This window comes from Conger conger, chromosome 11 (assembly GCF_963514075.1).
Source record: "Conger conger chromosome 11, fConCon1.1, whole genome shotgun sequence".
Lineage (NCBI taxonomy): Eukaryota > Metazoa > Chordata > Actinopteri > Anguilliformes > Congridae > Conger > Conger conger.
Window position 1 is genome coordinate 2,550,701 of NC_083770.1, and position 24,163 is coordinate 2,574,863.

Here is a 24,163-nt window from a genome sequence, read left to right on the forward strand (position 1 = left end):
AAATTTCCCACTTTAGAGAGGCTTTGACAAATACCCTTTTATTGGGAGCAGGTGTGTGCCAAGTACCACTTGTTTTTGATCCCCTACCATCCACCAGCTGGTCTGAGCAGCCATTGGACCAAGGGCCCATCTACCCTGAGTGACAAGATGACACTCATTCTTGTACCACTCTCCAGCCCTTCGGCGAACAAACTGCCTTCTGCTACAGCCAAATATTTGAGAGAACCTGCTGCCATTTTTCTGCACCCCAGTTCCTGTGTTTTCATGCATAGCGGAGTCGCTTGGCCTTGTTTCCATGTCGGAGGTATGGCTTTTTGGTCGCACTTTTGATCAGACTTCTCTGCACAGTAGATGGGTGTACCTGGGTCCCACTGGTTTCTGCCAGTGAGCTGATGGCACTGCTGGACATCTTCCAATTGTGAAGGGAAGTAAGCATGATGCGTCTTTCATCTGCTGCACTAAGTTTCCTTGGCCGACCACTGCGTCTACGGTCCTCAACGTTGCCTGTTTCTTTGTGCTTCTTTAACAGAGCTTGGACAAACCCCTGTTTCCAGATGTGCTGTCCAAGCTCTGTCTTGAAATTTCTGCCTGGGAGAGACCGTGCTGATACAGTATAACTACCTTGTGTCTTGTTGCTGTGCTCAGTCTTGCCATGGTGTATGACTTCTGACATTAAACTGTCTTCAGCAACCTCACCTTGGAAGCAGAGTTCCTCTGTGTTCCTCACCCAGTTTTAACCCTCCTACACAGCTGTGTCTGTTTCAGTTAATGATTGTGTTTCAATATTAAATTGATGATCATTAGCTCCTGTTTGGTATAATTGGTTAATCACACACCTGAATATATGCCTACAAAATCCCTGAATTTGTGCAAGTGTACCTAGAAGAATTGATGCTGGTTTGAAGGCAAAGGGTGGTCACGCCAAATATTGATTTGATTTAGATCTTTCTTCTGTTCATTCACTTTGCATTTTGTTAATTAATAAAAATAAACTATTATCATTTCTATTTTTGAAAGCATTCTTACTTTACAGCCTTTTTTCACACCTGCCTAAAACGTCTGCACAGTGTGTTTTAAAGGCCGTTCTCGCGCGGCGCGAGACCGCTGGCCGTGCCGAGTTATTTCACACTGACCGCAGCTGCCGCGCCATGCCGTACCCGCCGTATCCGCCGTATCCGAGACGTAACGCGGCTGTTGCCGGGGCTGTTACCGGGGCGGTGCAAGGCAGCAGAAGCGACGGCCGTTGGATCCCCGGCTGCCCGCTGTTTCGCTGGAGGCGCCCCCTCCCCTCCCTCGCCCACCCAACTAAGGGAGCACAGAGCAATAAGGCTTCTGTAAAACTGGCTAAGAGATCTAAAACCTCAGGAAAGACCAGAGCCCAGTGGCTGACAGAAACCGATCCACGCATCGCCTATCTGTCACTTTTGTGAGCTTTCTTGGATGAAGAAGTTGTGTTTCTTGTAGACTGTCCTGGTTAGACTACTCCTCATTGCCCATTACTTAGTTTTGGGTTTTTAGGGGTTTTTATAATGTCTCACAGTAGATCTGAATTTTTTTATTTTATTGATTCACTGCGCTGAGTTGATACATTTCTTCATTCCACCACCAGAGATAGAAAGTCCATGGGTCAGAAAGCAAAAATCCTGCCATGTGTTTCTTCTACCCATGAACTCACTCATTAGCTCTACCTCCCAGCTGAAGAATTGCGCTAATCAGCAAATCCAGGTGATTGGAACAAAATACTGGGTAGGACTTCCTGAACCTGGATTTTCCATCGCTCCACCACCAAACCAGAGTTGGCTACATTGAAAAACTACAGTGCATCTGAAAAACACGCACGTCTCTAACGTGTGGAACATTCCTCCCCGAGGACCTTCGGCCTTCGACCTCACACCCTGATGACTCTTTATTTTCTGAAGATGGACCTCACACCCTGATAATGCTTTATCTTCTGAAGATGGACCTCACACCCTGATAATGCTTTATCTTCTGAAGATGGATCTCACACCCGCTAACTCTTTATCTTCTGAAGATGGACCTCACACCCGCTAACTCTATCTTCTGAAGATGGACCTCACATGCTACCTCTTTATCTTCTGAAGATGGACCTCACATGCTACCTCTTTATCTTCTGAAGATGGACCTCACATGCTACCTCTTTATCTTCTGAAGATGGACCTCACATGCTACCTCTTTATCTTCTGAAGATGGACCTCACATGCTACCTCTTTATCTTCTGAAGATGGACCTCACATGCTACCTCTTTATCTTCTGAAGATGGACCTCACATTCTACCTCTTTATCTTCTGAAGATGGACCTCACATGCTACCTCTTTATCTTCTGAAGATGGACCTCACATGCTACCTCTTTATCTTCTGAAGATGGACCTCACATGCTACCTCTTTATCTTCTGAAGATGGAGGGCGCTGGTGGACCGCCGCTTCTTCTTCCTGAGTCTAAGGAGCGGGGCCTTGAAGACGGGGGTGATGAGAAGGGCGTCTAATAGGGACGGCCGGGTGGCTCCCTCTGGCCGCCTAGCCCCAACCCCGTTAGAATAGGGAAAGAAATAGACAGAGCGAAAAAGAGAAAGAATATGAATTCTATACATAAGCCCCGTCCATAAAGGAGGTGATGTCACTGACGCAAGCCAAGCGTGAAGTCCAAAAATGATCTGTGATTTAGTCATGTCACATCCTGGTATATATTTAAAATTCAGATTCAGATGTAGATGGAATGTGGAAATATCATGCCCTCTACTAATATTAAAGCACGTATGTGACCCTGAACCCTTAATATAGCCCAGTACCATCCTTTGGTACACTTGTCTAGCTCGCTGAGTGGATATTTTTCTAACAGTCAAGGTGCGAGGCTACAGTGTGGGGTTTTCTTAACATATTCATTTTTAGGCATTAGTCACACGGCAAAAATGTCTGTCTTAACAAGAGTTTTTGTCTTGCAATAAGATTTAAGCTCTTTTTTTCTCTCAAATACAAAATATTAACTTGTTTTAAGTTAATGTTTGCTTGACAAGTCAAAGAAGACACTGTCTTACGTCCTTGGCATTGTCTCATTTAGCAAACAATAAGATTTAAAGTCTAAATATAACTAAATTACTTGTTAAGACAGACAATTTTTTTGTTTTTTTTGGAGTGCACAAAGAGTTTCTTTGTACACCAGTGGGCAGTTTTGGTTGTTAGTGAAATATGGTTAATAGGAAGCGTGTCGCTCACACTAATGCACACGCGTGTAGTCGTCTGCTCTCCTGGAGCGGTTTGGCGTGTCTACCTGGCCGGGGAGCGGGCCACAGTGGTGACGGTATCCACTGCCCGATGAGGGCGGGCGCTGGGGGTGAGGGGTGGGGGGCACGGTGCCCCACGCGGCAGGAAGTCCAGAGGGTTCCTGAAGAGAGCCTTTCTGCACCCCTCAGACAGTGACACAAAATGGCGGGTGGAAATGAATAACTGAATAAAGACCGAGGAAAGTGACAGGTGAGACTCCACCTTCTTTGTTTATATGTGAAATCAACGGCCTACATTCGATCACCATTGTTTCTTCCACCCATGCACTCAGCCAGCTGATTTGACTATCTCTGTACCTCAGAGGTGCTGGAGACAGGGCCTGCATCTGAAACTGAAGGTAGTCGGCTTGATGCTTGCTGGCTGATCAGCCACTGTCCTCCAAATTGACCTACCCTTCAGAGGTGCTTAGGCTGCATGCAATTAGACGCACTATGAACTTTGAAATGCTAGAGTGAAAATAACACGATTATGTGCTGTGTGATTACAAGCAATTTAGCTGTCCAATTCATAGGAAGCTCACAGAGGCTTAAAAACATATGTTTTTACATTGTGTTAATTAAAATGTTCATAAAATAAAAACAAAATATCGAGCTTGCTGTATACTTGCACTTGTGGATGACCTCTTTTATAGTTCTGTGCAAACTCCACCACAGTAAGAAGCATAAAGTTAATCGCAAAGATTATGGGATAGCCTACCCAGCTAAGGGTGCATCGATGCTGTCTTCAAAATCAGCCTAATGAAAGTACCTAAGAAGGCAGCATCAAGCCTTCGAATGCAACAGAGAGTGACATCTGTGTGTGCCTGAGAAAGTTGGGGGTTTAGGAAACCTCAGCAGAAAACTGTTCTGTCAATTCACTACTGTCCGTTTCCACCACCTGGTGGCTGAGAGGTGGTACTGCGTGCACTATCTGATGAAGTAGGTGCTCCGGACACGGGGATCACAGCACTGTGCAAAAATAAGAGGGTGAGTATTCAGGCCATAAGAATGGCTTGTCCTCAATAAGGAGAACAGAGTAGACAGCAGTCTCACAGGATGCTTCCAATTAGGACTAAAGACTGTCTGGATCACCCGGAGAAAAACGCTCGACTAACGCTCGTAAATCCAGACTCTGGCCTTTAATGCTGCATTCACATGGTAGAGGTACGGAGTCGTCGGCAAACTGAGCATGCAGTGTGTTTCAGTGAGACCACACACCGCAACCTCCGCCTACCACACACAGCAACCTCCGCCTACCACACACCGCAACCTCCCCCAAGGTTTCATACCACACACCGCAACCTCCGCCAAGGTTTCATACCACACACCTCAACCTCCGCCAAGGTTTCATACCACACACCGCAACCTCCGCCAAGGTTTCATACCACACACCGCAACCTCCGCCAAGGTTTCATACCACACACCTCAACCTCCGCCAAGGTTTCATACCACACACCTCAACCTCCGCCAAGGTTTCATACCACACACCGCAACCTCCGCCAAGGTTTCATACCACACACCGCAACCTCCGCCAAGGTTTCATACCACACACCGCAACCTATGCAACTGCAGTCACTGCCTGTTCCGCATTAACGCACGGTATAACAGGTTTTTTTTGCTGTCGACATGTGAACGCCGGAAAAAGCTGCTTTGACATGATCAGCGTAAAACTCTATGTTCAACGGCAAGTACGGCGTTGACTACACATGAGAAGAGTCGAGTGCTGCCAGTTGAAACTTGTTGTCATCCATCCAGGAAGCCGTTAGTTTGTTGCAACAAGCCGCAACAAGTAGTAGGTTGTCTGCGGTTATAAAAGGCTAAATTGTGTATTCGCTTTTCAAGACAATAATATTGAGTCAAAATGTCAAGAAACTAACCAGGCTAACTCAGTTAGCCATGTTAGCCTACGTGAAATGGCTCTGTCTGGGTTGCTAGGTAGCATAACGTTAGGCCTGCTTCATACAAAGCTGTCATGTGACTGGACATGCAGGCCTATGACAACTAAATATTGTGCGTGCTGCAAACTTGTGCTTGTGGACGAGCACTTTTACAGTTCAGTGGAAACTCTGTTTTCAGCCATTAATTTAACGGAAGTAAGAAGCCTGAGGTTAATTGCAAAGACACCTTAGAAGGCATCCCTTTTTGCGCACGTTTGAATGGGACAGCACTCGATGCCTTCCTGCCTAAGAAGGCAGCATTTTTGGCATTTCAGATGCAGTCAGAGCTTGGTGTGCTATTGCGAGTTCCGTAAAAATTGCATTCCCTTCCAATCTAGTCTAATCCACTCCTTTCCATTCTATCCCTGCAATAGCCAGAAGCACACAAGGAGCCTATGATCATGGATAGTATGAGTCTTGGTGTGGGTATGCAGTGAAGGGGCTGGTGTTGTACAGGTGGTGCCCACATTGGGGAATTTTACCTCTGCTTAGAGCAGGCATCAGGTAGTGTCACAGGAATGTGGAGGAGGTTGTCTAAAACCAGACTGGACATGCAGAAAGAAAAGGGCATTCAAGACAAATGGACAAACATGGCTGTTCCTTCACAACCCTCGCAACACGCAGAGATTTCAAAACACATTTCTACAAGGGTGGGGTCATAGGTGAAGACAGATTAATGCTGAAGAACAGCATGGACCTGAGGATTAATATTTAATATGTCTGCAGGCTGTGTTGTATAACATGCACAGTATGTTTGGCTTCCTTTTGTTTTTTCTTTTGTTTTTCCCCCCACAATATTACCACAATATTGATCCTTTCTTTCCCAGGGAGACTAACTGGACAAAGGACAAAACTTAGTACCTGTTTTGTGTTACACTGAAATTCTTTCTACTACTCTGGAAGATAATTTCACATCAAATATTTATCTGGTGTAATGAACAAATGCCCATCAACATGACGCATCCAGAATTAAAGAGAGATACATTTGGGAAGATGTTTGGGTCCAAACAGCTGTTTTCACACCTTCCACCACAGTGCAGTCCCTAAGTATATGGACAGTGGTACAATTTCTGTTCTTATAGCTCTATACTATAGTACATTAGATTTGAAATTAAATAATTAATATAGGTTAAATTTAATCTGCAACAACTCTGGAACAAAGGCAATCAAAAGCTCAAAATCAAGACTAGATCCTGAAAGGTTACCAGCACTCAGGAAGCGATGGAATACACCTGACTAATCAGAAACAGCTGAGATGCCAACTGTCCAATAACTTTTGGCTCCCTAAAATGGAGGGTCTGTGTATAAAAAAGGGATGTCATTTCTACACGGATTGTCCAATATGGATGTGAATAGCCTCAAACTAAAGGTGTCAGTCTGCAATTAAACCTCATATTCCTTGTTTCCTTTCACGTCAATGTGATGGAGAACAGAGCCAAAATAACTATAAATTGTACCACTGTCCAAATAATTACAGACTGCACTGTAATGGAACAACAGTAATCTCATAGTGTATCTCATGAGTTATTTGTTTACTGCCTTCTCTGCTGTCATTGACACGAGTGACCGCACGTTCAGTCAGAAGTGGAAATAGTGGAAGCCAATCCAAACAATTATTAATGACCGTCTGTTACCTCTCAGTAACAGGAGGAGGGGCGTGGGACTGAGTGGGAGGGGCATCGGAAATGACGCCGCCTGTCTCTGCTGGAGCGGGGGCGGGGCCAGCTGTCCGGGCCGAAGGAGGGGCGGGGCATGTGGGCTGTTCTGGAGGAGGGGCGGAGCCTGCTGGCCTGTCGAGCTCCGCCTCCTCAGCCTCGAGCTCCGCCTCCTCAGCCTCGAGCTCCGCCTCCTCAGGCTCGAGCTCCGCCTCCTCAGCCTCGAGCCCGCCTCCGGCCTGCGCGCCCACCGCACGGCCAATCGAGAGCCTCGCTGCGGATTCCTCTTCCACCCCATTGGACAACTGGACCGGAGCCACAGCCAACCTCAGCTCTGAGGGATCCACCTTGTGTAAAGGTGCGCTTTACAGAGAGACACACGGCTGTATACAAGAGTCCGCAGGCAAACCCTCGAGGACTGCGAGTTGCTGATTCCTGACATACTGTAGTGTCAAAATCTACAGGTAGCACATGCTAAGTGTCAAGTGAATGTGCTGAAAACACTACCTTTTAGAGTTAAGATAGAGCCTCTCCATGTCATCATGCATTTCTTTTCTTATCCCTGAAAAATGTCTAGGCTTTCGAGGCTTACAATGATACACATCTGTGACTCTGTGAAGAACTAACAATATAAGAGTTAATGCACACACAATGCTCAGGGCTTAAAATGGGATCACTCAGACCCTTCCCAAAATAGGTCAGTTAATTGACAGTTACTGTCTCAGACTGGAGTGTGGACAGGACGAGAGCAGGGGTGAGTGCCAAAGGTCAAAGTGCACGTGGACATGACAGCAAGTAATGTGGAATTACCTGACCTGTCCACTGTCTGTCTGGGGCTGTCTGAAGACATTATTGTTGAAAGAAAAGAGAGAAGGAAACAACAGTTGGAAAGAAGAAAAAAAAGGACACGAGGAAAAAGCCAAGAGAGGAAGCGTGAGCTGTAAGGTAGAAGAAACTTTATTAAAATACCAGTGCTACAGTACATTTCCCAAGCATATTTCAGGCTGCAAAGGATACAAAATGTCTGCTCAGTACACAACCCATTTACCGTGACTATCAACCCAAGCAACTACGCTAGTCTCAGCAGGCTTTGCAAGGCTGGCAGGGCGAGAAGAATGTTGAAGCAAGATCAATGAAACCACAAACACACATACGTCTCCTCTTTATGTCAAATACGTTATTTTTGGGATTCAGATACTTTTCTGGGCTTGATTATCCCTGGTGCAATTGAGCCAACTAAGAGGACCAGAAGGTGAAGTTTGCACTTCCAGTACCCCAGATAAGCTCTGTAAGGTGTACAAAAGTATTTAAATCCAAAACAATTACATACATGACCCAGGGTTGTTCTTCACACAACTCATCCCCATCACCACTGTACATGTACCAGCATAGTTTCTCACTCACTGCTCCCTTGATGGTTACTGATTCCAAATCAGCGACTGGGGCAAGGACACAAACTTGATAAGCTTCACCTTAACCAAGTACTGATCTGAGGTCAGTGGGTGGTCGAGGGAGCTGGGAATGTTTCCCGTCAGCCTGGAGTGTGTTTTCACTCGGGGCTGGGGGGTTCCCTGTGAACGTTTCCCAGACGGCTCCTCTCCCCAAGCCGCTGTCCCGTGTCCAAACTCGCTTCACCGTGCCGTTAACGCCAAGCCACGCACGCCACACCACCCACGCCAAGCCACCCACGGCCTGACCGGGCCGCCGTGGAAACCGGCGGGTGACTGTAGCGTGAGCAGCTGGCGGATCGGGCCTGTGAATAATCACGGCGTGACCAAAAGCAGAGTTCTGTGTGCGGCTATCCTGGCCCAAGTCTGTCGGTCAGCTTATTATTCTTGCAACCGCACGCAACCGTGTCTGTTTTTCCCCCGGAACTGTCGTTTCCTGGATTTCCACACGGTTAGAGGCCTACCAAACAGGGTGCTACAGGGGCCTGACATAAGAGGGCCATTGTTTAGAGAATTTCAGCTCGTAATAGCTTGCGTGTGGCTATAACCCGTATGCCGTGCCACACTCTCAGCACATTTGGGGCCCCCGGGTTCTGACAGTCGGTTACACAACCCAGGAGCACTTTGTCTATGTCCCCAGTGCGGAAACGAAACAGGCCAGGTTGAAACACGCATATACAGTATATACACAAACACAAATACATACACACATATACTACCAAAAGGCCTGAAGCTTTATAAACAATAAGAGTGAGTGTGTAAGAGAGAGAGAGAGAGAGAGAGAGGGAGAGAGAGAGAGAGAGAGAGGGGGAGGGAGGAGGGCAGAGGATAGGAACCAAGACAGAACATGGGAGGACGAGACAACAACGAGGTTCGGTGTGGAAGACGGCGGTTCTTTGTGTCTCCGCTAAGCGAGCTAACACAAACGGTGAAGCACGTGCATCCGCAAAAGTGCGCTGGTGGGGTGTGTGTGTGTGTGTGTGAGTGTGTGTGGGGTGGGGTGGTGGGAGTGTATAGGGGGTGTGTGTGTGTGTGGGGTGGGGTGGTAGGGGTGTATAGGGTGTGTGTGTGTGTGTGTGTGGGGTGGGGTGGTGGGGGTGTAGAGGGTGTGTGTGTGTGTGTGTGGGGTGGGGTGGTGGGGGTGTATAGGGTGTGTGTGTGTGTGTGTGTGTGTGGGGGGTGGTGGGGGTGTATGGGATGTGTGTGTGTGTGTGGGGTGGGGGGGGTGGGCAGGGGGGCTACTGCACATTGAGGGTGCGTGCAGAAACGCCGTGATGCCAGTCCCGCAGTTTGGCGTAGCGGGGTCCGATGATCTGGGTGTTCAACCTGGCACCCAGGAGAAGAGAAGAGAAGACGGGAGGAGAAGAGAGAGCGAAAGAGAGGATGGAGGACGGAAGAGAGGCCAGAAGGAAGGAAAGAAGAGCAAAAGGGTAGGGAGGGAGGATGGAGGGAGAGAGAGAGGTGGAGAAGGGGGAAAAGAGGAATATACTAGTTAGTTCCACCCTGACTGAAACAGTCTTTTTGATGCCGTGCAGATGCAAAAAACCACATGTGGTTCTATCATCTACAATCATTCGCCTAGTGTGTGTTCATACTGACATGGCCTCCCTTGTCAATACAACATGCCTTCCAGCCTTCCTTTATAACTATTCTTAATCGTAGCATTTTAAGGAATATCAGGCTAAAAACGATTGTGCCGTTTTAAATTTATTATGAAAATAGGAATATGTATAAAGAAGGTCACTCCTTACAATAAGGTTACATGAATTTATATATAACTAATATAGTAGTTTTTAAATAACTACTACAGAGAAGTTAGCCTGTACAGCTATTCAGTTCATGTATTCATTTTGTGCATCATTAATTCCTTCCTACATTAGTTAATGCCAATTCATGTAACTTTATTGTAAAGAGTGACCTTCTTAATAAATATTCAGAACATAAAACAGCACAACTTAAAACAGTTTCAGCATGATTTTTTTTCATCAATTTTGTACTGCAGCAGCCTACTGAGTGCTATTCCTGACTCCTGTTTTCCTGCAAGGACATTTGTCATCACATTTTTGGAGGTTCGACCTTTAGCGTTTATGATGTTATCGTGCCAGGTAACTTGAGCATACATATACTGGTGTACCCCGATGATGGTCTCATGCAGGTCAAAACATTAATCATGAATAAATTACAAATAGATATGTGGTCATTTTGGAGCTACAGACTCTACACTTTACCCAAGTTGTTATTCTGTCCTGTACCCTTATCACTTGTCTGGATCATGTGCATGTATTAGTACTTTTAGCCTATTGGTGCTATAGAGGTATAATCACATACACTTCTTACACTGTAAAATTCTGGGTTCTGAAACCAGGGAGTCGAGTTCTTGTTTTCCAAACAAAGTGCTGTAGTTTGCAGCATGAACCAATCAGAATGTGTCTCTTTTCTCTGTGGGCAGGTTTAATGGATATTATCATTTACTCTATGTTTTCATAGCATTGCGATTGCTGAGAAAGTTGGCTACTGCAGCTTCTAGTGCTCTGTGAAATTCCAATTGATTTATTTATTGATTGGCTAATTCATAGATAAATTAATAATTGCATTTTAAACACAAAACAAATGCTCACAAAACCACCACAGCAATGCCACACCACACACAGAAATACGATGTCACCTATGTCTTTACCACACAACAGAATGCAAGGAACTCCAGCAGCTGTCCACAACCAGCGCACATGCACATTGACGTAAGCCAAACATCACTCTTCAAATGACATAAGCAAAACACCACTCAACAAAACTCGTTGATTCATTAATTCAATGGCATTAATTCAAAATATCATCATCAGTCATTCATGTGTAGTCACTCGGATTGCACACGGCAGATCAGACCTGGGTTCAAATCGTATTTGTTTTGGATTCAAATATTTTTCTGTGCTCTATTGACCTTGCCTGGTGCATTTGGGCCTGCAAGGAGAAGGCTTGGGATCATTTCATTCGTTCCAATACGCCAGGCAAGCTTATTCAAATGCTTTGAAATGCTATGAAAAGTATTTGAATCCAAAGCAAATAGTATTTGAACCCAGGTCTGTGGCAGATCAAGTGGTTGCCTCACCAACTACGATCAAGGTTGGATTGGGAGGTTGGAGGACAAGACCTTTACCTCTAGCCCGTGAGGTATCTGTTTTTTTATGTGGGCATTTGCAGGGATGAAAATCGGCACCGTTTTGTGAAAAGCTTCCTCCTTTTGGATGAGACTTCCTGCCGTGATCATATTTCACCACTAGAGGGCAAAGAAACCCCAGGGACATTGTCATCAGACTGTGCCTGTTCAGTTCTCCTTTCACCAGCACGAAAGGTAAAGTTAAAGGGAACACGTGTCTAGTTAAGATACCTCACCAGCAGCTGCCTAAGCCTGTTCTGCTTTCAGCTGCTTTACACGGGACCTTTCCCCGGAACCTCTCCGGCTCAACAGCTGGGGTAAATATGCAGGTTCCAAAAAACCCTGGTCCTGCACAATGGGGACATAAGCAGGCGCGGAATTTGGTTTCAGTTATATTGTTTCCGTCGGGAAAGAAGGGGGTTCCCGGCGGGCAGCTGACCAAACCCTGCCGCAGATTTTCAGAAGTTGTCCCGAGGCCCATTTGTTCTTCATTTCACAGCAATTCCCGTTACCGTCTCCCTGCGATTCCGGGTCTTTCCTCCCACAAGTCGTTGTCCCGGCAAGGGGAAAAGGGATTAATCCTCCGACGACGCATACCAGGAGTTACCCAATAATACCATTCTCCCAGCTCACGATCCTTTCCATTACCCATAATACCACTCTCCCAGCTCACAATCCTTTCCATTACCCATAATACCATTCTCCCAGCTCACGATCCTTTCCATTACCCATAATACCATTCTCCCAGCTCACGATCCTTTTCAGTTACCCATAATACCACTCTCCCAGCTCACGATCCTTTTCAGTTACCCATAATACCACTCTCCCAGCTCACGATCCTTTCCATTACCCATAATACCATTCTCCCAGCTCACAATCCTTTCCATTACCCATAATACCATTCTCCCAGCTCACAATCCTTTCCATTACCCATAATACCATTCTCCCAGCTCACAATCCTTTTCAGTTACCCATAATACCATTCTCCCAGCTCACGATCCTTTTCAGTTACCCATAACACCATTCTCTGACGGAGTGCATGTGTCTGAGTGAGGCCACACTGCAGTCCAGCAGGACAGACAGAGCCAGTGAAAGACTGGGTGCCATTTTGAGTCCTCTCAGCTGGAATCGTTTTCAGGCTGCCAACTGCAAGGGACTCCCGCGGGCGAATCCAACTCATTTTGTGTTAGAATTTTAGTCACATTTACTGGATCGGGGAGCAAAGCATAAACACTAAAACCCCAAATAACGAGGGTCTGTGTGACAGCGAATGCCAGAAACACCGGGAAACGCATTTCACAAGCGGCTCGTCATCCCAACAGCAACGGTAACAACAACAACGCCAGACTCATGCAGAGTGCAGGATCCAATCTGAAATCATAAAGTCCAGCTACTTACTTTTTCACAGTTTCACCCTCTTGTGCTGGCTCTGTAAAAGAAAAAGGCAACCTACTTAGATCATTGAAAAGTCAACATTGTAACAAAGCCTTTGCACTAGCAATGATTCATGTTCAGTACTGCAAATATAAGACAATGATTAAGCACATTCAAATCCACGCGCATGTTCGGTGTGGTTTATTAAATGTTGCACTTTTATTGTACGCCGCTCTGGATAGAGACATCTGCCAAATGCCTGTAATGTGATGTGATGTGATGTGATGTGATGTGATGTGATGTGATGTAATGTAATGTAATGTAATGTAATGTAATGTGATGTGATGTGATGTAATGTAATGTAATGTGAATCAGCCCATCTGAACTGTGCGAGTCACAGGGCTCAGTGTGCCCTCCAGTTACCCAAATTGGGAGAAAACGGGAAAAATCTGAAATAAATTTTATAAAAACTGCTGAGAGCAAGTTAAGCATTTGTCTGCAGTTCACTTCAGCAACTATGACATCCAGTCTTTAAACAAATTTGAATCTGAATTTAATCTGAAATCTCCAACAGCACACTGAAAGAAATGCCTCATTAGATTAAAGTTAAAGTTTGACTTCAATTTGTTACACCTATAGTATATATATTTTTTAGTTTTGTGAATTTAAAGCTCAGGTTCATTCAAATTAACCTAAAATCTGTCAATTGACAAAACCTAAAATTTGACTTCAATTTGTACCTATGTATATTTTTTAGGTTTTGTCAATTGAAAGTTTTCAGGTTCATTCAAATGAACTTAAAAAGTGTGAATTGAGAAGCCACTTTCCGACCCTGAAGGAAGTCTGTGTCTATACAGTTCACTCGACAGAGGGTCTTTTAATCACATCAGAGCGTCAACAGACCCTGCCAATCCCCAGAAGCCAAGCTATCGCCATGGGGACAGTGCTGATATAGCAGGATTTACAGTTATTTAGCTCACGCTTTTCCCAAAGCGTCTTACAGTTTATTTGACTAAGCAGGGGCCAAACCCCTCTGGAGCAATATGGGTTGACAGCTGTACGGATACTATTGTGGTTACAGGTCGCAGTCAAGCACCTTAGCAACTAGGCCAATGGTCCTCACTCCTGGTCTCAGACAGCCACAGGGTGTAATGGATTCTGTTTTCTCCTTAATATCAGCAACCAATTCAGACCCAGGTGAGGTGAGTTAACTGTGTAATTAACTGCCTTAATTGATCAATTAAGAGCTGAGTAACAACAAAAGCCAGCACACCCTGTGGCGCTCCAGGAGTGAAGACCACTACACTAGGCTATAGGTCAGTGGTTAGTATAACTGTGTGGTCAGTGGTCAGTGGTCAGTGTTGGTGTATGGTCAGTGATCAGTGTCAGAGTATGGTCAGTGGTCAGTGATCAGTGTCAGTTTATGGTCAGTGGTCAGCAGTCAGTGGTCAGTGTTGGTGTGGGTGCAGTGTCAGTGTGTGGTCAGTGGTCAGTATTGGTGTGGGTGCAGTGGTCAGTGTGTGGTCAGTGGTCAGTGTTGGTGCAGTGTCAGTGTGTGGTCAGTGGTCAGTATTGGTGTGGGTTCAGTGGTCAGTGTCAGTGTGTGGTCAGTGGTCAGTGTTGGTGTGGGTGCAGTGGTCAGTGTCAGTGTGTGGTCAGTGGTCAGTGTTGGTGTGGGTGCAGTGGTCAGTGTCAGTGTGTGGTCAGTGGTCAGTGTGTGGTCAGTGGTCAGTGGTCAGTATTGGTGTGGGTTCAGCGGTCAGTGTGTGGTCAGTGGTCAGTATTGGTGTGGGTGCAGTGGTCAGTGTGTGGTCAGTGGTCAGTGTTGGTGTGGGTGCAGTGGTCAGCGGGTCGTGTCGGCATGCGGTTGTAGAACTCACCCTCTCCATCGCCGGTGCCGGTCATTTGGGCCAGGATGCGGAAGGAGCGGGACTGGGAGGTTCCGGTGCGGGGGTGCCAGTCCTCCGTGTCCTCCATCAGACGCTTCTTGCTGGCGTCTCCGTGGGAGGGCACGTGGTAGAAGTGGATGTCCGTCTCCACAATGGGCTTCCTGGGCGCCCTGTGGCATCGCACAAGGAAACAACGGGTTTTCATCTGTGTTACCATCATCAACATCAACACCAACACTAACACCAACACCATTATCATTATCATTATCATCAACATCAACATCATTATTATCATCATCAACACCATCATCAACATCAACACCAACACCAACACCACTATCATTATCATCAACATCAACACCACTATCATTATCATTATCATCAACACCAACACCAACACCATTATCATTATCATCAACATCATTATTATCATCATCAACACCATCATCAACACCAACACCAACACCAACACCAACACCACTATCATTATCATCAACACCAACACCACTATCATTATCATCAACATCAACACCACTATCATTATCATCAACATCAACACCAACACAACACCATTATCATTATCATCAACATCATTATTATCATCATCAACACCATCATCAACATCAATACCAACACCAACACCAACACCACTATCATTATCATCAACATCAACACCAACACCATTATCATTATCATCAACATCATTATTATCATCATCAACACCATCATCAACATCAACACCAACACCACTATCATTATCATCAACATCAACACCAACACCAACACCATTATCATTATCATCAACATCAACATCATTATTATCATCATCAACACCATCATCAACATCAACACCAACACCAACACCATTATCATTATCATCAACATCATTGTTATCATCATCAACACCATCATCAACATCAACACCAACACCAACACCACTATCATTATCATCAACATCATCATCATCAACACCACTATCATTATCATCAACATCAACACCAACACCAACACCACTATCATTATCATCAACATCAACATCATAATTATCAACATCAACACCAACACCATCATCAACACCAACACCAACACCAACATCATTATCATCATCAACACCAACATCATTATCAACAACACTATTATCATTATCATCAACATCAACACCAACACATTATCATTATCATCAACACCAATATCATTATCATCAACAACAATATCATTATCATCATCACCATATAACCATCATCATTATCATCATCATCACCATATAACCATCATCATTACTCATCAACACTAACATCATCAGCAGTATTATCATCATCAACATGAACATCGAAACCAACATCATTATCATTATCAAAATCAACACCAACATCATTACTTCAGTAACGTCTTTTAAGTCCCATCTTAAATCACATTTTCTGCCTTTTTATGAAAAATTTCCTGTCACTATTATGTGCCTTTTTAAATATGTATTTGTCTTCATGTTTTATATGCATTTTCTATTTATTTAATCATTTTAAACATTTCTGTATATATATCAGGTGCAATGTGTGTCTGTTCTTTTTTAATTTCTACTTTTTGTGAAGCACTTTGTAAACTTTGTGGACAAGCAATTATTACAATATTAAAACATTTATAAACAAACATCAGTTGAACAGCAAAAATATAAATCATATAAAATATTAATAATATTGTTACTCCATTCTTGGCCTCATTACACTGACTACCAATTACTTTTCAAACAAAGAGAATATTGTCTAAACCCACCTTTATTTCTCTAACTCATCACATGTGGTTGTCTTCTGCTTGCATCACATAATTTTAATAAATGTTATTATTATTATTATTATTATTATTATTGCTATTATTATTAATTTAAGATTTTAAGATTTTATTTTAACTGCATTATTAATTTGTTCTATTATCATATTTCATTTTTTTCATCTGGAAAGCACTTTGAACATAACATTTGAAATATGCTTAATAAATTATTCATAATTTATATAATAACAAAACAAGTCATGTTGATCTAATTTTACCAGGTGCCTTCTTGAATGGGATACAATCTGCTTTATAAAGATTAAAATTCAGATGTGGCTGGTAGGAATGAAATAGATTTCCTACCAGTTTTAAGTACAGGAATAATAATAGTAAACTGCTCATTTCAGGTGAATGGCGTTGGGCGGTATCGGTGAAACGCAGAGCACATTTGGTTTCTATTGGCCCAGATGTGACACAGCGCACTGAAACCAAACACAGTGAGTGTTCTGCCAGAAGGAAAACAACAGGCAACCTCAGAGAACTGCTTAACGTCAAAAGAATGCGAGAAGAATGCGATTCGCAAAGCTGGCCGTTCCATTTACCTGGGGGGTGGAGTTTTTCTGCAGGTGCGGTTAGCGATTGGAAGATGGATGGATAGAAAGAAAAGAGCAGAGGGGAAAGAATCAGACAAATGAAAAGATCAAAGAAGAAAATGAGGTAAACATGGCCTTTTCCTTACAATCGACTGTAACGCTCTACTACTGGAGCGAGTTCCTCTGGAGTTTCAGAGCTCTACTTACTTCACAATACTCTCGGTCTCACTGTCAGGGATGGAAATCAGACAAAACACTGTTGGCGTTTGCATTTTATTTTTATGGAATAATATATATATATAGATATTGTTTCACTTTCCATGCTCAGTGCACTGAATTAAAAAAATTACGTACATAGTGAAACACCGCAAACACGAAACCCAACACAACACTCACAACTCACAACGCAGAATGAAAAGAATACACGTAACTTGCAGGGTGCACTCACTCCAACAAAACCTTCTGTGAGTGCAAGTGGAGTTCCAGAACCCATAGCAAAAATGGTAAGCACTAGCTATAAGCACTGCTAGGTAAAGTAAACGTGTCCATTCACAGAGTGGTTCTGAACATCTTTCCCCCTAAGGTCCCCCCAGTGACCATGGAAACCCCCCCCCCCCCCCAACCCCCCAAACATGACAGGCTGACATCATCACGACCCTATATGTACACACTCCAATGCTGTTTGTCAAGCTTATTCTTTTAATCCGCATAAAAACATGTCTCTTTTAAAATTTGGCATAAAAAGTCCATAACAGCAAACATATCTACAAAAAGTATAAAGGATATTTTGAATCATATCAATTGCTTGCTTGCTGTCATCTAGCTGAATAATGACTGATATCTTAGTATTTTGTGATTTCGCATCATTTCAAGTCCCCCTCGCCAGCTCACTGAGGCTCCAATTTGGGGCCCCGGGCCCCGTTGAGAACCACTGCACTATCACTAAAAACCACAGCCTGTTCCATTTACCACCACAAGATGATGCTGTAGGATTCCGTTTAAATCTACCACCAGAAAAACACAAAACATTCTGAATACTCAGAAAAGCTTAAATAACACACACACACACACACACACACACACAGACACAGACACACACAACTCGCCTAATTCCGACAGTCTTTTAATAACATGGCCATCTGTGATTTACGCTAGCCCCTCCACCCTTGTGGTTCATGAAGGCTTGTGTGCTGATTGAGTGCTGACAGATGGGCCAGATGGATAGTGTTGACAGAAAACATATTAATGACCCCACCCCCTCATCTACAACATATTAATGACCCCACCCCCTCATCTACAACATATTAATGACCCCACCCCCTCATCTACAACATATTAATGACCCCACCCCCTCATCTACAACATATTAATGACCCCACCCCCTCATCTACAACATATTAATGACCCCACCCCCTCATCTACAACATATTAATGACCCCACCCCCTCATCTACAACATATTAATGACCCCACCCCCTCATCTACAACATATTAATGACCCCACCCCCTCATCTACAACATATTAATGACCCCACCCCCTCATCTACAACATATTAATGACCCCACCCCCTCATCTACAACATATTAATGACCCCACCCCCTCATCTACAACATATTAATGACCCCACCCCCTCATCTACAACATATTAATGACCCCACCCCCTCATCTACAACATATTAATGACCCCACCCCCTCATCTACAACATATTAATGACCCCACCCCCTCATCTACAACATATTAATGACCCCACCCCCTCATCTATGCACACTGCAAACATGTCAGCCACTGTGTGTGTGTGTGTGTGTGTTTGTGTGCGTGTGTGTGTGTATGTGTATGTGTGCGTGCGTGTGTATGTGCGCGTATGTGTGTGTGTGTGCGTGCGTGTGTGTGTGTGTGTGAGTGTATGTGTGTGCGTGTGAGTGTGTGTGCGCGTATGTGTGTGTGTGTGCGTGCGTGTGTGTGTGAGTGTGTGTTTGCGCGTATGTTTGTGTGTGTGTGTGTGCGTGTATGTGTGTGTGTGTGTGTTTGTGTGCGTGTGTGTGTGTGCGTGTGTGTGTATGTGTGCGTGTGCGTGTGTGAGTGTGTGTGTACGCGTATGTGTGTGTGCATGTGTGTGTGTGTGTGAGAGTGTGTGTGAGTGTGTGTGTGCACGCGTGTGCGTGTGCGTGTGTGTGTGCGTGTGTGTGCATGTGGGCGCGTATGTATTTGTGTGTGTGTGTGTGTGTGTGTGTGAGTTTGTGTGAGTGTGTGTGTGTGTGTGTGCGCGTATGTGTGTGTGCTTGTGTGTGTGTGTGTGTGTGTGTGCGCGCATGTGCGTGTGTGTGTGCGTGTGTGTGTATGTGGGCGCGTATGTGTTTGTGTGTGTGTGTGTGTGAGTGTGTGTGTGTGTGTGTGTGTGTGTGTGTGTGAGTGTGTGTGTGTGTGTGTGAGTGTGTGTGTGTGTGTACATGTGAGTACTAGAGGCTAACAGCAACAGTGACGTACAACCATGAAGCAGACGCAATAGTGAGCTGTGTTCCACACTTCCTCCGGGAGGAAGATTCACTCTGTACATAGTACATAAATACTAACATGCTCTGCGCACTGATCTATAGACCTAACATGAGACAGTAGTTATAAAGAGTGACACACGCTGCCTATGCTTACTTTCTGTATAAATACTAACAGACGGCCAGATGGGGAACAGATACATCTTTTATCGCAGTCAATTTAGAAATTTACCGGTATGACAGATTCAATCCCGTAATTTACTTCACGCTGTCTTTTGTCCAGAACTGTTGTTACCACCTGCTTCACACTCATGGTACAGAGCCTACGTAAGACACTACACACAGGGAGGACACGAACGGGCAGGTGTGCACACAACCATGCAATGACAGTGTACATATCGTTCTCATGACCTCAGCCCCGACACCACACGGCTACATACACGGCAATATGTCACAGACACACGAACACACACACACACACACACACACACACACACACAGCACAGACGGGGTCAGAGTACTGACTTCAGCACTGTTGTGACGGTGGTGGTCACAGTCTCCTGTCGGACAGAATGGGAAAAAATAAAAACAGAAAGAGAAACATAAGTGTTGACAAACTCACCACTTTATCAAAACCATGCCACAGCCCTCTGGGATAAACGTGACATAACAAGCTAACAGTCCAGCAAACAGCACACTCAGAGGCATGCCCGCACATGCATGCAGCGTACCTGGTCTGTCCAGGCTGCAGGTGTATAAATATAACATTGTAGGCACAGTCAACATTTTTGTGGTGTCTGTAAAATGCCATCTAGGCGCCCTGGTCGAAACGCAGCTATGTTTCAAGATTTTTATTCATTTGTTTTTATTAGATTTTTTTTTACATTTATTTGGCTGATGCTTTTATCCAAAGTGACTTAAAGGAGCCAATCCCCCTAAGAGCAATGCAGGGTTAAGGGCCCAAACTGCTGCTCTTATCTGGGATCTTATCTCGGCTACACCGGGGATCAAACCACCGAGCCAGCGGGTACCAGTCATGTACCTTAACCACTACACTACAGGCTGCCCCAGTCATGTACCTTAACCACTACACTACAGGCTGCCCCAGTCATGTACCTTAACCACTACACTACAGGCTGCCCCAGTCATGTACCTTAACCACTACACTACAGGCTGCCCCAGTCATGGACCTTAACCACTACACTACAGGCTGCCCCAGTCATGTACCTTAACCACTACGCTACAGGCTGACCCAGTCATGTACCTTAACCACTACGCTACAGGCCGCCCACCAAATACAATTTTTGAATATTTGAATTGAATACGCTGCCATACGGACATTACTACAGAGAGCCCGCCCCTGCACACCACTGGATAGGTCACTGAGCTGCTGATGACAATGCTGAATGGCCATTGGAGAATCTGCAGGAAGCTCCAGCCATTTCCCTGTGCAAAGAGTAAACAAGAGTAAACCGGGCTGCTTTCTCCAACTCACAGACCGAGCAGAGAGAAGACGGTATACACCGAGAGTAAACGTGATAGAAAAAGCAAATAAGCACTCCTGTGTTTTAAGTCACATTGGCCAAATCATGAATGGGGCCAAATTAAAACCATGAATGGGAACTGGTTACTCAATGGTCACATGACAATACTTCAGAAAATCACCAGGAAATGCACTGCCCAAGCACATTTTACACAGACAAACACACCATACAGTGCCTTCAGAACACTGAAGTTCATTTGTATCTTTTTCTTTATATTTGATATTTGTGGAGAGATACACTCAGTGAGCACTTTATTAGGTAGACCTGTACACCAGCCTGACCTGTGCTGCAGCTGGTCAAAGCTGACAGAAGGTGACAGTAACGCAAATAACCACACATTACATCAGTGGTGTGCAGAAGAGCATCTCTGAACACACAACGCATCAAACCTCTAGGTGGATAGGCTACAGCAGAAGTCTAAACGCTAAGTCCAATAAATGCCTAATAAAGTGCTCACTGAGTGCATATTACTTGATATTTTATATTTTGTCACATTACACCTTAACATTTGAATGCATTAGAATAGTTTTCTCCTTCAAGACCACAAATGTCCCCCCTGGAGTGCTCTGTAGATTTCAGTGCCGGGGGCTTTTGGCAGTGATACGAGCTCTGCGCCTCCCGTCTGTATGGGCTTTGCACATTTAGATTTAGGAATTTTTACCATTCCCATTCCTCCATGGAAATTTACTGCCAAGCCAGGAGAGCATTGGTGGAAAGCAATTTCCAGGTCATACCACAGATTTTCAGAGGAATTAAGACTTGGCCTTGGCTGGGCCATTCTAAAATCCTGTCACATTCCTCACCATGTTTTAAGGCCATTCCTTCTTATTTTTTAATGTGCGCTTTGGGTCATTGTCTTGTTGGAACCTAAATGCAGATCTTCTGTGGACTGAAATCGGTTCTCATGGAGAATTTGACTGAATTTGGCTCTATACTTTTTTCCTTTTGTTTGGATGGGAAGGTCTCCAACTTTTTCCTCCAGTTCCATCCTGAAGTACCACAGGCAGGGTCCTTGGTATTTATGGCAGTGTTTCTCGTAGGATCTGCTGTTGCGCAACTCACAAAGTCATGGTATTTTTGAATCTCTGAACGCATGGTGTAAACACACACACATACGTGTATATATACAGTAAGGATTATGTTTAGATTAGATCATATGAGATGCATTTTCTTTTGCATTTTTGGTAGAACCTAAACCATTTGTTGTCAAGAAGAAAGCCTTTCGTGAGAGAAAGTAATCCATGAAAAAAGAACCCACATCAAAAGGATTCTTGTATCAAGAATGAAAATGGCATGAAAATAGGTTATCTTAAAATGAGCCTTGAAGAAAATAATTATTTAAAATTGCTTTGTACAAGCTCTTGAGAAGTGAGTTTGACTGCACTAGGGGGGAAAACCATTTGCTTCCAATTATTCTGTAAAGCTGGCAACAGTGCTGGCCCCTGCTAATTCAAACCAAGAATCTTTACTTTCAATCCATTCCCACAACAACAGGATGAGGAACCAAGCCCAGTGCAAAGGAAATTGATTAACGTCGCTGTCAATTAGAGATATCCAGTAGCAGGTGTGGAACATTCTAGATGTTTTGTTTCAGTTTTCACTTTCAGTTTTTCAGTTTTTTTCTCCACCAATTCAAACTACACTCAAGACGTCCAGGAAGAAGACGCTGCTTGCAGTTGCAAGAGTAAGCAACCGATCTGGGAAAACAAACATGGCGGGCCGTCGTTCCAGTGAAGCCCCATCCCTGCGGTCCCATGCATAAGCCTGCGGAGTACGCCATGTTCTACGAGCTTTCAGCTGCGAGGCATCATAGCGCGGTGGTCACAAGACATGTTACGGACTGTAGGGCATAATGAACAGAGAACAGAACAATATATGGAAAAATACCATCAGGAAATACATTGTGGGTACTGGTTGGGCAGACCAGGAGACTGCAACTTAAAATCACAGGGGTGAAAGGTATACGCCCCTACATGCTATGTGTAGATTGCGAGGATTGACAATTAGGATGCTTCTGTCTTAATAATCCTCAACTATATAGAACCAAGGTGCATGAGCCAAGAACCAAGAGCCAAGAGCCATTGTCCTAGTTCCTATACTGCAAGGTTTATTGCATCTGTATTGCTTTAACTGTAACTGCACGTCACACCAGGGCAGTGCGGTAAGCGTCACAGAAGTTCCCTGAGGAATCCTGGGAAATGTGGTCCTGTGGTCCCTACAGGGGAAACACTGTAGCCACATCCTCAGGCTAAACAACTCGGGTTGATATCCCGTTCAGACTGTTTAAACAGGCAGTGTCTGAAATGTGCCCTTTCATTCATCATTTTCTTCATAGTCGATTATTAACCATCCTTCATATATCCCTGGATCCCCTAGTGCATCTCCTGTGTAAACAAATAAAGCGATGTGAAAGGAAATTCCAAGAACAGCGGCTAAACAAGACAAATTAGCCAAGATAAATAGCCCCAGAGGAAGTGTGAGGCCCGGAACCAGAGCGAGCGTCTTGGTCCTGGCAGGAAGGCCCAAGCCATTCGGGTTCTGACACTCACACAACCAAATACAAGCTGCGTGTGCTAAGCGGGAATTCAGCCCCTGATTGGCATTACTCCTGTAAGGCGAGTCAAAAGGTTACAGAGACGCAGACACCGAACACCTGGCGGGGCAGGGAAAGTGTGAAGGCTGATGACGACTTTGGGGAGGTGTGAAGAAACAGGAGCCCCCCCCCCAAAAAAAAGGTACCCAGGACTGCAGCTCCCTGATCCAGGACACGTCTCAGGACCGTTAGGTGACACAGTGTGAGGCCCTACTGTAAAATCCAGCTATGACCAACTTGAAATTATGAGTATGGAGCTGGTCTATCTGGTCAGCCAGCTACCAGCTGTCTCAAAACCTAGCTTGAGCAGTTTACTCCAGAAGGCGACCCTGTCCCCCCCCACAGAATCTCACCCATGGGGGGGACTGATGAGGACACTCCGGGGTACCGGTTACCTCATGCATGCCAGTGTGCGGAAAAAGCCCTTTCCAATCCCTAAAAACAGCC

At 44.7% G+C, this 24,163-nt stretch overlaps 1 protein-coding gene across 4 annotated transcripts in view; it reads right to left on the reverse strand.

Annotated features, from left to right (window-relative positions):
- Window positions 1–7,809: 7,809 nt before the first annotated feature.
- Window positions 7,810–24,163, reverse strand: part of LOC133140426 (PDZ and LIM domain protein 5-like) — a 93,769-nt gene continuing 77,415 nt past the window's right edge. For 3 of the 4 annotated variants that reach the window (XM_061260386.1, XM_061260387.1, XM_061260385.1), the window contains exons 5-9: window positions 20,105–20,139; window positions 17,099–17,116; window positions 14,727–14,905; window positions 12,871–12,901; window positions 7,810–9,644 (exon numbers count right to left, since the gene is read on the reverse strand). In XM_061260386.1, coding sequence (XP_061116370.1) covers window positions 9,557–9,644; window positions 12,871–12,901; window positions 14,727–14,905; window positions 17,099–17,116; window positions 20,105–20,139 — 351 coding nt within the window. In that variant the 3' untranslated portion in view covers window positions 7,810–9,556. The remainder of the gene's footprint in view (window positions 9,645–12,870; window positions 12,902–14,726; window positions 14,906–17,098; window positions 17,117–20,104; window positions 20,140–24,163) is intronic. The other variant, XM_061260388.1, reaches the window with a different exon arrangement.